This window comes from Clupea harengus, chromosome 11 (assembly GCF_900700415.2).
Source record: "Clupea harengus chromosome 11, Ch_v2.0.2, whole genome shotgun sequence".
Taxonomy (NCBI): domain Eukaryota; kingdom Metazoa; phylum Chordata; class Actinopteri; order Clupeiformes; family Clupeidae; genus Clupea; species Clupea harengus.
The window spans coordinates 25,600,150-25,614,428 of NC_045162.1; the positions used below are offsets into that span (position 1 = coordinate 25,600,150).

At 42.2% G+C, this 14,279-nt stretch overlaps 1 protein-coding gene across 1 annotated transcript; it reads right to left on the bottom strand.

Moving 5' to 3' along the window:
* Positions 1–943: 943 nt before the first annotated feature.
* On the bottom strand, positions 944–3,166 carry eny2 (ENY2 transcription and export complex 2 subunit). The gene is made up of 5 exons (XM_012837467.3): positions 2,891–3,166; positions 1,858–1,939; positions 1,707–1,777; positions 1,536–1,610; positions 944–1,168 (listed from the first exon to the last, which is right to left on the bottom strand). The coding sequence occupies exons 2-5, from the start codon at positions 1,923–1,925 to the stop codon at positions 1,095–1,097; spliced, it is 288 nt and encodes a 95-aa protein (XP_012692921.1). The 5' UTR covers positions 1,926–1,939; positions 2,891–3,166; the 3' UTR covers positions 944–1,094.
* Positions 3,167–14,279: the final 11,113 nt, after the last annotated feature.

Consider the following 14,279-nt stretch of genomic DNA (forward strand, 5'->3'; position numbering starts at 1 on the left):
TTCAAAAACTGCAACTATTCATTAACAACTACATATGACAACCTTATATGGTACTACTACTTCAAAACAAATGCCACATAGGCTACCATTTCTCCCTCCCTGCGTGTATTAATTGCAGAGGAAGATATGATGATTCCACAATATCAGGAATAGAGGGGAGTGTGTAAGAGCATCAAATGATCACATGAAGTCATCTGAGCCCTGTATGGGACGACACACTCAAAATCTTGAGTTATTATTTGGATAGATCACTTGAACTCTAACAGACCAGCTGAAATCAATCAAGTGGGATGGCCAAACTGCCTCTGAATGAGACTGGGGTTTTGCCACACACTTACAGAGTGAGACAAGTTACCTGGGAACAGAAACGGTATAACGTAAGTATGCGTTTGCATTTTAAATTACCTTAAAAAGCGTATCTTTCATGGGAATACCACATAGGTTTCTGAATGGCAGGCTCATTAAACAGCCGAGGCCAATCTCTTCCCTCAGTCTTGTTGCTGACCCATACCCTTTAAGCACAGACCTCAGGTCATGGATTTTGCCACCTGAAGTGTGCAGATGCCCTTCAGTGGGCTAAGTGAGTCAGGGTATGTGAGTAGCGGAGCAGGTTCACATCTCTGTACAATACAAGTTGCTTGGTCTTCCATGGCCAAAGAAGGCAAATGAAGAGCTGAATGAGATCCTTTGATAAAACAATAAAAAGGACAAACTATTAAATCTGACTGACTGGTAGGATTGATTGCTTTACTTCATCAATATCTTGATCAGTACTTTATCAAGATGTTGATCTTGCTATGTGCAAATATTGAATGTGAAAATGTAGTGCACATAGAGCATTCATACTGCTTTTCTCCAGAAACACACCTGACATGCAGGGATCCCTAAACACAGTCCTGAACTGGGATGGGTTTGAACAAATGCCATTTCTGTCAGAAGGAAATGTAAAAAAGTGTCCAAAGTTTATTGTATGGCAAAAAAAAATAAACAAAACATATGAAAGCAATTGTACAAAGACCAAAGGGAAAAAAATACACTGATCACAAGAAGGAGTGGATCACATTAATTATGCGTCACCTTCATAAGCATTTCTATTATGTAGCGTGCTGAGCCAGGAAAGCTCTTATTCTTAGCAGAAGTTCCTTCTTCACACTATCTGGAACCAAAGCTGTAGGAAGAACAACAACAATATTGTATTATAATTTAGGTTCATGTGCTGATGAAACAAGAGCCACTTGAAAATGTTCTCCAAAACTGTACGGTGTATGAAAATGTCACAGCTCTCAAGCCTTTGTTGTCAGTATGTGAGGGTCCTGGGGTATCCTCAGGATGAAGGATCCCGTCCCTGATTCTACAGTGATACATGGGCCATAGTAGCTGACCCAAATAAATACACTTGTGTGATAAGACTGACAGGATGGGTAGGTACTTGCTTATGCGCAACCACTGTTGTCACAAAGTGAATACAAGGGCAACCTAGGGTGATATTTTCCACTAATTCGGTGCGGCCGTTCGATTTCTATAATTAAAAATACCTCTTCCTTTGGGAGTGATTCCAGCAACTAAGTCTTCAACGGTCACATTCTCCAGACCCTTCTCTTTGATGACCTCTGCGAAGAAAAGGCAGACAAAGACAGTTAGATGCTGCATATCTCAATTTAGACTTATAAAAAGACTACTAATGACTTGATCTGACCGAAACTGACCTTTACAATGGGCTTTAAGTTGGTCCCGCCATCCACACTCTATGAGTTTGGCCCGAAGTAATTCCTTCAGTCTATGAAAAGTTCACAATCATGATTTCAATGACAACTCAGGATGGATTTAATGAAGGTGCTGTAAACAAACATCTCTTACCTCTCCCTCTCACCCATCTCAATTAACTTCTGGTTGATTACAGCCCTCATTTGAGAATCTTTGCTCATATTCTTGTAGCTACCTGGAAGAAAACGCTACATTTTAACAATCATTGTCTTTGCAGCCTCATGAATGTCAATGTTGTTGTAGGACAGCTGATTTCCACATAGCGAGCAACCTGACTAAAAACTGAGCTATGGTGAGACGTCGGCGCTTTGAAACAATGGGTTGCTGGCTATATCTGGCGAATACGAAGTCGCTGCAAGAGATGTTTGCCAATTAATACATATTTTGGAGGAATATATTTTAACGTTTTGGCAATTACGCGTATAATAAGATGCGCGTCGGGGTCCTCTTCGTCCTGTCGAGATTTATTTTCCGATACTGACCGGCGTACTTACGTTATCCTTTACTTGGAACCTAGAATGGAACTCGGTAGAGAGCATACCGTTACCAAATGGCAACGTTGGTGAAAGCGAAACGACATTCATGCAACCCAAAGAAATTGGTTCATGGTTCATTCTTGGCGCATAATACATATTTTCCACCAAGTTTTATGAAAATCGGGCCCGTAGTTTTTGCGTAATGCTGCCAACAGACAAACCAACCAACTGACCAACAAACAAACGGACGTAATTCCTTCTTGGCAGAGGTAATTAACAGCTGAGGTCCATTAAAGATAAAACGCAGTAACATAAGCTAATTTACTAGCTAATTGTCTTCGAATGAGACGAAAGAGTCGTGTACACTGCTACGTATAGCCTAATTATGCATCCGGTCTTGAAATTACTTGTTAAATACTTTAGCAACAAAAAGTTTCAAGGTTGAAAAAAAGTACCATAACGTGGTAAGTAGCAAAATATAAGACAGGTTAACAGATCATTAGCTGGGGAGGCTTTTAACTAGCTAGCTAGATTCATTGTTAGCTAGCTGGTCAACTCAAGCAGACTGTAAGTTAAGCGGTTTAGAGTTCAACATCACGCTACGTAACGTTAATCATAATGCAGTAATGTTGGGAAATATCCTGACATACCAGAACAGCTGAAAAATACGCATACTTCAGAGAAGTCTGCTAAATGAAACCGTGAGACCCAACCCTCAGGCAATACTTGCTATCTGCTGCAGTATACCCGAGCTGCAGCAGTAAACACAAGTCCGCGCCAATTCTCTTCCCCCTGCAACATCGAAAGCAACTAAGTTCCTATGGGTGTGAATTATCATACCATCTATTTAGCTTAGCAAATATTTTGTCCGCAGACGTTTTCTGTTCACTATCATAGTCAAGCGCATGGAAACTAATACAAACTCTCTCATCATCTCGTAATTTTACCTGCCTAACTAGCATCCCGAATGACTTGGGCTCGAAGTGTCGCATCATTACAGTTTACCTGATTAACACTCTAACCACGAGATGGCGGTGTTGCCTTTGACAAGGTAGAGCTCTGCGTCTATCGTAATATGCGTTTGGCTTAATTGCTTAACCTGTGCAGTCAAAAAAAACAAAATAGTGTTTTCAAAGACTGTTGAAAATTATTTTATATTGTGGAGGCTAGGATACCTAAAAAACCCGCCAATCCACAGATGCAGATCTATACATTGAATAAAATAGTGGTTACTGAATAAACCAGCAGGCTATATTAGGTATTCTCTTTGACTCACAGCTACAGCATAGGCTATCTCTAACTAATAACATTGAAAGAGTCCTTGAAGAATATGACATTATGGAATGCTAATGCTAGATGTTGAGACTGAAAGTATGGATTCTCAATAATGCATTGAGCGTTCAAGAAAAACAGCTCAGCAGTGACATTCAACACAGTAATCTGCTTTTGGCAGGTAGGCAATTTTTCATGGTGGGTTTATATGCACTACTGAATTAATTACATTATTTTGTCTTTTAGTTACTTTAAGAAGAGCAAAAAAGATCCTACTCTTCACCAAATAAACTTCCAAGTGTACTTCAGTGCTACGCTTTGCATGCTGCCATGTTTTATATTAAAGTTTAAAAATGCCTTGAGATATCTGTCCCCTGTAGAGGTGAAAATTACATTTACAACTGGGGAACATAACCAGAATATTTCTGTAGAAAAGATCCTCAGCTGCTCTTTTTGGGTGAAGAAATATTTTGAAGCGTCCTATTATAATGGATTTCAAAGCCCCGTGGCAGGCTGTAATACTTTTGCTCAGCCGCAGTTTAATTAAACACTTCCATGAGTCCCAGAGTCCCCAACAAAGTTTAATTACCTTTGTTTTATTGACTTTCCAACTAGTCTAATCCCAGCAGAGTTATGCAAGACCAATGGAAGTCCAGAAATCTGAGAGAAAATATTATTCATTAGTAGAGTATCAACCTTTTGTACTTAAACCATCGACAGTCTGAAAAGGTCATATGGAACGAGTCTGAAGAAAAATAAATGGATGCACATGAGTGTTCACTGATTTGCCTAAAGAAACGCCAAGGAGGTTATGTTTTCAGTGCCGTTTGTTGGTTTGTTTGTTTGTTTGTTTGTTGGTTTGTTTGTTTATTTGTTGGTTTGTCTATCAGTTTGTCTGTCTGTCAGCAGGATAACACAAAAAATACCATGTTGATTTTCATGAAATTTTGTGGAGCCAAAGAACATTCCATCAAGAAGAAACCATTACATTTCAGAGAGGACCCAGGACTTTTTTTATATTGAGAGATGCATTTGGCCTGGGTGGAGGTATGTTCTGTCAGAGTGCCCTTCTAGTTGTTGTATGTGAAAGGACTGAAGTTGAAGGTTGCTTCAGTCTCTGTATGGGAGGAAGGAATCAGATGTCAATTACACGCATAGAACCGTTCTGAAAATGCAATACTGACACGTTGTAAAAGATTGTAAAAGGCAAAGTGGAAAGAACATGAATTTGAAGAGGCATACTGTAGGCCAGGGGTACTCAATTAGAAACCCAAAAGGTCCACTCGCCAAATTTCCATTCAGGTCAGGGTCCGGAACAGTGACGGTCAAAATCCAAAAACATAACTCCAACAAAAAAGTTTGAACTATGCACAAAAGGTGATGTGGTCTGGCCTTATTTGTGTGAAAGGTGACACTTTTTTGTGCGTTAAACTTGGGCATTAAAGATGTGAGGGCCAGGCGGAGGCACTGATGTAAGTGTTCATTAGTGAGTGTGCTCCTGTATTTGTTTTGCACCATATTCATGGTTGATAAGGCAGACTCACAACAGTATGTTGAGGTATGCATGCACGCTCTTGTTGTGTGGCTGATCTAACTATTACATTGCATGTTGCTTGGTATGAGGATTGCAGTTGGTTTATTTTTCTGGCCCTTACCTCAGAGTTCTGGGGGTAATTGTGTTCGAAGTGTGCATGCTTTGTTTCATAGTGACGTTTCACGTTACCACTTTTGACAAGGGCAACCGTCTCGTTGCAGATTAAACACATCGGTGTTGTGCTCCCCACAGGCAGCACAAATGCATAGGCTACTTGTCAGTCCACTCTCTTAAATTCGCGATTTTTGGAATCAACTTTTCGTTTTTTGTCGGGTTTAGAGCACGCCATAATTTTCGTTTGCTGATAAACAGATACCGTTCACAAATCGATCTGCCCCCGTTGTTGCCATTGACACACACAACCTGCGTGACCCACAGAGCTCGCGGCCAACATTGAGTGAGTTGTCATAGTGATGTTATTATTACAACTCCTGATTGGACCTCTGGATTGGACACGGAAGATAGAAACCACATCGAATAGGAAAAAATATATAGCACGAAATCACGCAACAATGAAAACTCGCTTGGATCATGATTTAAATTAAAGTTTTGATTTTGGCTTCGGTCCACATTTGATTGCGTCTGGGTCCGGATCCGGACCGGGGTCCGCCTATTGAGTACCCCTGCTGTAGGCGAAGCAATCGTCAAGAACATCCTGAAACAGATGGCTGAATTAATGTGGTGGGAATAGAGCAAAAACATCACAGTGGCCTCATTACCCGTTCATTTCTAGTCAGGAAAAAATGAATTGCCAGTAGACTGCAGTTACTGTACAGTCATTCTTCAATCCTCTGTTAGAAATATTGACAAATATTTTGAAGGGATGTAAAAGATTTGTATGCAAAAGCACTTGAATGCATGCATGTGTGTGTGTGTGTGTGTGTGTGTGTGTGTGTGTGTGTGTGTGTGTCTGTGTGTGTGTGTGTGTCACTGACATTTTCATTCCCACAGCATACAATCCTGGGCCATCACCTTGTCCACAAACATCAATATTATATTACTTTATGCTGATTGTCTCAATCAATCTCTTTATGCTAGTGTTCTCAATAAACAGCCCTACTCATTTTATGGACAGGTGGTCACAGCATGGATCTGATGCGTGCGCCAACATTATACGGCCGAGCATAGTTACCCACCCTCAGGCTCTATGAGAATATTGCAATAGTATGTTAGACTCATGTTGTGGTATCATTTTGGTATCAGTTAAACTGGGTTGGTCCAAAAGCTTTGCAGACACGTGTGTGTGTGTGTGTGTGTGTGTGTGTGTGTGTGTGTGTGTGTGTGTGTGTGTGTGTGTGTGTGTGTGTGTGTGTGTGTGCGTGCGTGCGTGCGCGTGTGCGTGTCTTTGCTAAGCTCCATAGTTCTTTAGACAGATCCATATGAGGCAGGTAACTCTAACAGGTATATGCCCTCCACCTCCTCATCTTTTGCCTTTCGGGGGTCTTCATACGCTCACACGCTCCATCCCCACCTCATTACCTTGCTTTTATCAACGGGCTGACAGCCAGGGGCCCCTGGGCTGCAGAAAACACTACAGCAATTCCATAAAGAGCCGCCTTAATGGTAGACTTTTTTTTTTTTCAAGCAGATCTGCCACAGTTCTCAAGTAGACAGGTTCTAGAGAGGCAGTGAAAGGCCCTGGCAGGCCAGAGTGGCTGTGTTGATGCCTGCACTCTCAGGGTGCATTTGAGGATTCTCTAACGTGCTCAGAAGGAACACACTGAACGGGGCTATTTTGAACCCTGGGCTGTGTAGTCTTTAGCTAGCATGACTAGCATGTGTAGTCTTTAGCTCACAGCCTTGCAGCCGTTTTTTTGTCATTAAAAAAAAAACATTTTCTGCTCCATGGAGCTATTTGTGTAGAAGACATTCTTCGCAGAAGATTGTGTTTTTATGGTTTATGACAGACGTTATCGTTCTGCAGCAAATATGGCTGAGGGGAATGTGTTCTGATTGCTGAATTCACAAAGCAGTCAGTGGCAATGTCAGTTTGAGCGGTTCACTCTCTGAGCGGGGCCAAGTGCTGGAACAAGACTTTAATTCACTGCAGATCACTTTGGATAAGAAAGACTGAATCTAAATTGTTATGTAGATGTGAATACTAATGCTAAAACGTACCACTTCACCCCCTGGCATTTTCAGCAGGTCGCTAGTGTCGTCAGGGTTTATATTAAACAGCGCTTCGAAACGCAGGCTCGCCGAAGGCCACCACCGCGGATACTCTTCCTCACAGAGAGACAGGCACGGAATCACTTCCTGTCCCTCGTCACCAGCACGCACTCAAGTCGTCAATCAGCACCCTAATGATGCGCTAATGGATGCTAAAGTTGTGCCTTTTTGGAACGGGTTCAGTTGTTTTTTGTGCCATTAGCGAGTATTCACTGAGTAAAAACCACAGGTAGTAGGAGCTATAGCTTGTTTGTGTTCACCGCTCTGTCAGTGCATTAGAAGTATGCTCTCTCCAATATTTGATGAGCAATATGCCATTTAGTGAATAAAAAAACACACTGACGTGTCACCCTAATGTGTTTTATTGCGGATGTATTCTTTCCTGCTGCTACAGACTGTTACCCCTTGATGACATCGCCAGTAGCTTATGGTGTGCTGGGTGTTTTGATTCCAATCCTGTGGTACGGAGGCACAGGTGGGCCCATTGAAGTGTGACGACTTCATCAGTCTCTCCTGCCTTTCTTATCCAACACAATCTGTCACGCTGATACCAGACAGCCATGATTGAAACATAACGCCTGGAAAGTGGTGTAGGTATAAATAATGAAATGATCGATGGATTTATTTATTTTTAAAATGGCTCTGGTGATTTTGGGTTATGTTGTAATATCATATAAAAATGTTGAGGGTTATGGTCTAATATATTTAACTCTTTAACGGTCTACAACTGGTAATGTTGTGAGTTTTCTTTGCACATAGGGCGAGACTGCACTCTGTTTATCATCAGATGAAAGTGTCCACCTAATAAAAGAGTCGTGGAAGGTGGATGGGTCAAGATGATGTAGCCGTGGCTGAGGTGGTGAGGCTGAAATAGAAACGGATGTTCGTGACGGTCGGCGTTTACTCAGACGAGGCTTTATAGTCTCCGTCGCCCGGAGGCAGCGTCTGCCTTACTTTAGCTTGACAACCTCCATTCACCACTGTGGGCTTCTGACACACGCACTGATCAGCCTCCGTCAGCTGTTCAAGATGCGCATCAGTAAACAGAGACAGTTGCCAAAACCTGACAGACAATTACTCAGGTGTAAGTAAAGCCCTACACACACGCACAGATAAAAACGCATTGATACGAGCATGTACTGTAAGGTAACTACATTCACCCACAAGTAAAAAAAAAAATACAGGCACACATTTAGGCTACTGATACCTTTCAATTTACTTCAACATTAAAACATTTATTCATCAATGTCTTTCCAGGCATGTGGTCAAGACTCTGTAGATGTGAGATGTAGAACTGACAGTGTGACCTGAGCCCTCTCTCTCTCTCTCTCTCTCTCTCTCTCTCTCTCTCTCTCTGGCTCTTCTTTTACTCCCCCCCCTCTGTGTCTTCACGCTCCTGTCAGGATGTACGCCTGCAGTGCTACAGTCATGTATCTGGAGTTGCCGTCTGAGCTACCTCAGGGGTAATGAAGGCAGCTCTATTGACAAGGCAGGGATGTCCAATTAGGGATTGCGGCTGAGGTGGACAGAGCATCATGGATGGAATCCAACCCAAAGACGATCAGACATCAGTCCAGCACGCAGAGCCAAGATGAGGGAGGCCAGTTGTGGAGCCCCTCCTCAGAAACCCTCAACATGACTGAACACTTGAGAGTTTTACATTATTGAAAGGGGAGAAATGGTCTCCCATTGGTATGCAGCACTGTGTGTTAAGTTCTCATGCACTGTTCATTTATTCCTGTCAGCAGTTTCCTCCGTCTCTCTCTCTCTCTCTCTCTCTCTCTCTCCCTCTCTCCCTCTCTCTTTCTCTCTCTCATTTCACTTCATTTGAGTTTCTGTAAAAGGCTATGCTCTTTTCAGCCTGTTAATTATAGCCCACTGTGCAAATGTGCTATGATTAAGCTTTGCTGAAGGTCACTAAGCTTGATGAAATTCAGCGAGTAGAGTGAGAGAAGGAGTTTCTTCTCATTGGGATCAGATCTCCGTTTCTTCTCATCGTTGCAGGTGAAAAGTCTGAAGTGACTGAGCCTGTCTGAGTCTCCTGTTTGAACCCTGATGGGACAACACAGGAGAGGAGACACCAGTAATCACCAAAGATGTTTCAAGGCCTCAAACCTATTGGTTCTTTGTCTGATGTGAGCTTTGTGGTTGGGAATATCTTGAGCTCTTGATACTCTTGAGCTAAACTGGGATTTTAAAAGGAACTTTTTAATATTGCAGCAACTCAAACAGTCGAACAGTCTAATAAGAAGAAGCTCTTGAAATATGTTTATTTAAAAAAAAAGAATTTTGTTAAAGACTTTCAACAATCCCTTATTGACTGTTTAGTGTTCAGATGGTCTCCTGTCCTCAATATTAGTGTATGTGATTTTGTGGTAGTGTTCGACTATACGTCTTCTGTGGAGCACCGAAAGTTCTGCCAATTAAATTACAAAAAATGTGGATAGTGGGTCATAGTGCTGGCTTCTTAGGTACAAACAAAGATTTTAGAGTATTAATTCTATACTAGGCTTCGCCTCAATCCTCTCTGGTACAAAGCCTTCACCACACAACTAAGCGCTCAAGCTTCTGTGAGCCTCGCGCCAATACTCAAGGCTGTTTAGCTTTATTAGGAGATCACCTGGCTCCCATCCCTATAGTCTCATGTCCAAAACCTTGTGGACAGATGGAATATGGTACTGAGGCACTTCACTGAGCCTTGCCAAATGACAAAGCCTTGAGAAGAGGCAAGGACATTGTTTTGCTTTCAAACAATGCCACGATCAGATATGAAAAGAAAGTTTTTGTCAGAAATATCCACACACGCTGATAGAGCCTCTTCCAAAGTCAAAGTGCAACGTAAGTGATGTTTTATGAAATGTATAATCTTAACAGTAACGCTGTATATTAATCATGAGGGAGGGCTGATGGTTCGGCCTAGAAGAAGGTCATAATAGTAGAATCATTACTTGCCCTGCCATACACTTTCTCAGCATTTCCTTCATTTAGTTGCTTTCAGTCTCTTATTTCTCTCTCATTTCATCTTTTTCTCTCTCTCTCTCTTTATTTCTCTCTTTCTCCTCGTCTCATTCTCCCACTCTCTCTCACCCCCCTCCTGTGAGGGCTGCTCGCCTTAAGGCCTGTGCTAATGCACACGCAGTAGGAGCCATCAACATCACCTTTCAGAACCATCATCACTCCAGCTGGATGGGTTTTATATCGCACAAACTACACCCCACTGATGCCAGGCACATCAAACAGGACCCTCGTGTGTCAGCTGAATGGACGCGCACGGGAGACAGCTACTATTTGTCTCCTTTATATCTGGCAGTAGAACAATTGCTACGGAGTGCCTTGAATGACTTAAGCGTAATTGTTTTCCTATACTTGGCCACACCCTTGATTGGCACAGTGTTTTTGGCATGAACGACGTGGGCATGTTCCTTACATTACTGTGCTGTGCCGCCGCCGCCGCCGCCAACCGGAGCTGACAAAGATGGAACGCTGTGATTCCATGTGGGTATGGCGCTGCTCACACGCTGGGCACCGGAGTGCCATGATTCCGACTTTCCATTAGCTGGGAGGGGAAGTCGCCATGGAGGAGCGAGACGCACGGCACTGGGCATTTGTCACCTGGGAGTGTGCTGACTGCTAAATGTTCAGTGGAGGTATTCACACACACACACACACACACACACATACACACACACACACACACACACACACATACACCACACACACAGATATACACACCATGCAGGGATTCGGGCAAACATTCACACAGTCATTTATGTATGCTACCACACAGACACACACACACACACACACACACACACACACACACACACACACACACATACACGCACACGCACACACACCAGATAAGGATAAGGAAGGATAAGGACACAAACACACACTTACACACAGTGGAAAACAAACATATTATCAGGTGTATGCTACCTCCACCTCACACACTCTCAAACAGAGGCATTGATGCACTGTTCATCATTAAAGAAAAGCCATTGGCTGACAGCCTCCATGCTGGGTGCGATAAGATGTCAGCTTGAATGCAAAAAAAACCCTGGCTTTCCACTTCCAATTTGAGGAGCTGTCAGTCCAACACATCCATCACACATCCATCACAGCGGAGACCCGCTCAGACTCCACATAATTCACCTTCCCACTTCCCAGGCAGTGACAGCAGCGTGATGAACTCCTCGCTCCCGCTAGAGACATCAGTTTGTTCCCAGTCATACTTATTTGGTGATCAAAATCCTGTAAATGGTGCATATATTAACATACTGTTATGCTATTGATTCGCTTAAGTAGTTTATTTTATTCTCAAATTACTATGGATTCTCTCAACATGCCCCTCAGTTGCATGTGTATTGGATTGAATTTGATGGATATCCTGTTTTGATTTTGACACGCTGTTGAGTTACCACCATGTATATATCTCTGACGTGAATACCAACTCGATGATAAATAAACCATCTGTAAGAATGTGGAAGTTCTCCCTTACGCTTTGAGTGGCTTTAATGAGCGTGAGGGATGTTGTCAATCTCCTGCTGAAGGCTGCAGCGAGCCCATTGAAATTCAGCCGTCTTTCGGTCCACGTGGAAGATCAACATTGATTTAATGTCACATGAAGCCATCAGAGAGGAGAGGGGGGAAGCTACGGGCTTAGTGAGGGCTGTAACATTGTTTTTTTCACAAGGCTGATAGATAAATTAGGTGTTAGATCTTTCATAAAGGTGCAATTGCACAGCTTTGGATCATGTTTACCACGACAGGACTGTGCTTTTCATCACATTTGACAATGACTAGGATTACTCTCTTTTCATCATAGTGTGCTATATCCAAGTCAGAGCACCGCGATGGAGGTCAACATTGCCCATGTCAACGCTGTTGAATGTTGATTGGGATTAATAGGAAGCCAACCCATCTGCCTTATCTCCCTTTGATATATTTGACCAGGTGATCCTTCACACACAAAGATCTAATGGTATATGCAGACATGTCATTCATCCACAATAAGATTCAAAGCTCTGCAAGATTAAACAGCACTTTGTTTTGAAATGGAATTAATGTCTTAAGTGTAGTCAAGTAATCCAATTGGCTATGCAGTAATATGGCCAGCCAGACATCTGGAGCGGGCTGTTTGTACATATGGAAAAGAACAGTAGTAACTAGCCATATGAATAACCGCCTGTGCAGTAGGAGCTCTATAGGTTAGATGTATGTAGTCACCATATCAATAAAGATTAATGCTTGGTTTCTTTTGAACTAAAAAGATGCATATATCCATCAGTTGTAATGAGAGCACATTTAATTAGAGTATCTTAAAAAGCAATTTGTCTCATTGCACAGGATGCTTTCTATTGGTTCCACTAGGATAAGGAGGCGAAGCAGCACAAAGCTTCTTCTTCACAAAAAAAACAAATTGAACAGCCTCATGTAACCTTACTCATCAGCAGCTTTTCATACTGTTTCACAAGATAATGATGTTATTGAGACCTCCTCTCTTAGTGTACAGGCACACACATACACACACACACACATTCAGACAGACACACACAGATATGAATGTACAAGAAAACAAGCTTTCTTCCCATCACAATACGCAGTAGTTTTGTTTAAAAATCGAAATGATTCTGACTTCGCTCTCCCTGTTTTCCTTTCATTTCTGCACCTTGATTCTCTGTTGCATATATTTTTTTTGCATTTGAAATTGGACATTAAATTGTACATGAAAACATACTAAACAAAGGCCCAAGATATGTAGAAATAAAACCGAATATTGAAAATATTATCTCGTCACTGTTCCTTCAAAACAACATCATTATTTATTAGGTCTACATGCTTTTATAGCTAACACTACATACGGCATCTTTGACGACATCCTCATATAAAAGATTGTCCATAATTCATATTTTATCAATTGCAATCATAAAAGCTACTGCAGTACTCAAGGACCCCTATTGTTCACATTTACTGTTGCTATGGTGACATGTAAGTGGAAATTCTTCTCTGCAGCACAAATCCACAGGTTTGTGTGTTCATTAAGTATTCCCTCAATCCCACCGTACTCCTACTCTATAATTGTGTTAAACTAGCACTGAGTGTACATGGTATCCATACTCAGTGGTATTCCTGTTGTGTTTGAAGACTAGCACTGAGTGTAAATAGTATGTGTACTAAGTGGTATTCCTATTTGTTACACTGTTCGTTTTAATCTTCATCAAGACTGGGTCAAAGGGCAACAGACCCCAGCCTTCAGAGAAATTCTGAGTGGTTTTTTAAATCACTGTCACTGCCTTTGCTTTCCTGGTCCGTACATTGACCTTACGTTGGCTTGGGCCATCAGAAAAGAAATGTATTTTGAAAACCAAACATGATGTGTTTAGTTTTGGTTAAACCATATTTGTTGGGGAGCAGCTGCAGTAAGTTCTCGCCTCCTTAAGTTTTCAGCAGAATTTTCCTCACCCTTTTGTGAAGCTATCACAGCAAGGTGAGAAAGCTACAGTTCAGGTGTCTGTTGCTTTCATTTTGACCTCGACGGCACCTGTGGTTTTGGTGTCAGTCCTGTCTTTGCCAGTTCTTTCATATGTTAAATTTAGTTCATGCAAATTTAGAAAGCCGAGACATTCCACATTTAAAGAACTTCACGACTTTTGTTACTGTGTGAAGGCTCAGGTGAATGGTGGAATTAAAGACAGCAAGCTGAAAATGGGAGATAAGAGAGAGAGAGCACAGGGAGAAGTGGCCTTTATTTTGACGCTCTGCCGTGGCAAACGATTGAAAGGATTGAGGAACTGCGGTTTGATTTTATTTTCTCTTTGGCCACAGTGGGGCTAGCGCCTCCCCCCCCCCCCCCCCCCCCTCCTCTTTTCTGAACTCTGTGTGTCCTCCTCTATCCTTCTCTACCAGGCTGTGGGATTGTAGGTTAAGCTGTGATTTGAGGGACTGAGACCCCCTTGTGTTATCTGAGGATTCAGTATTTCACAAGATCTAGCAGCAGATTT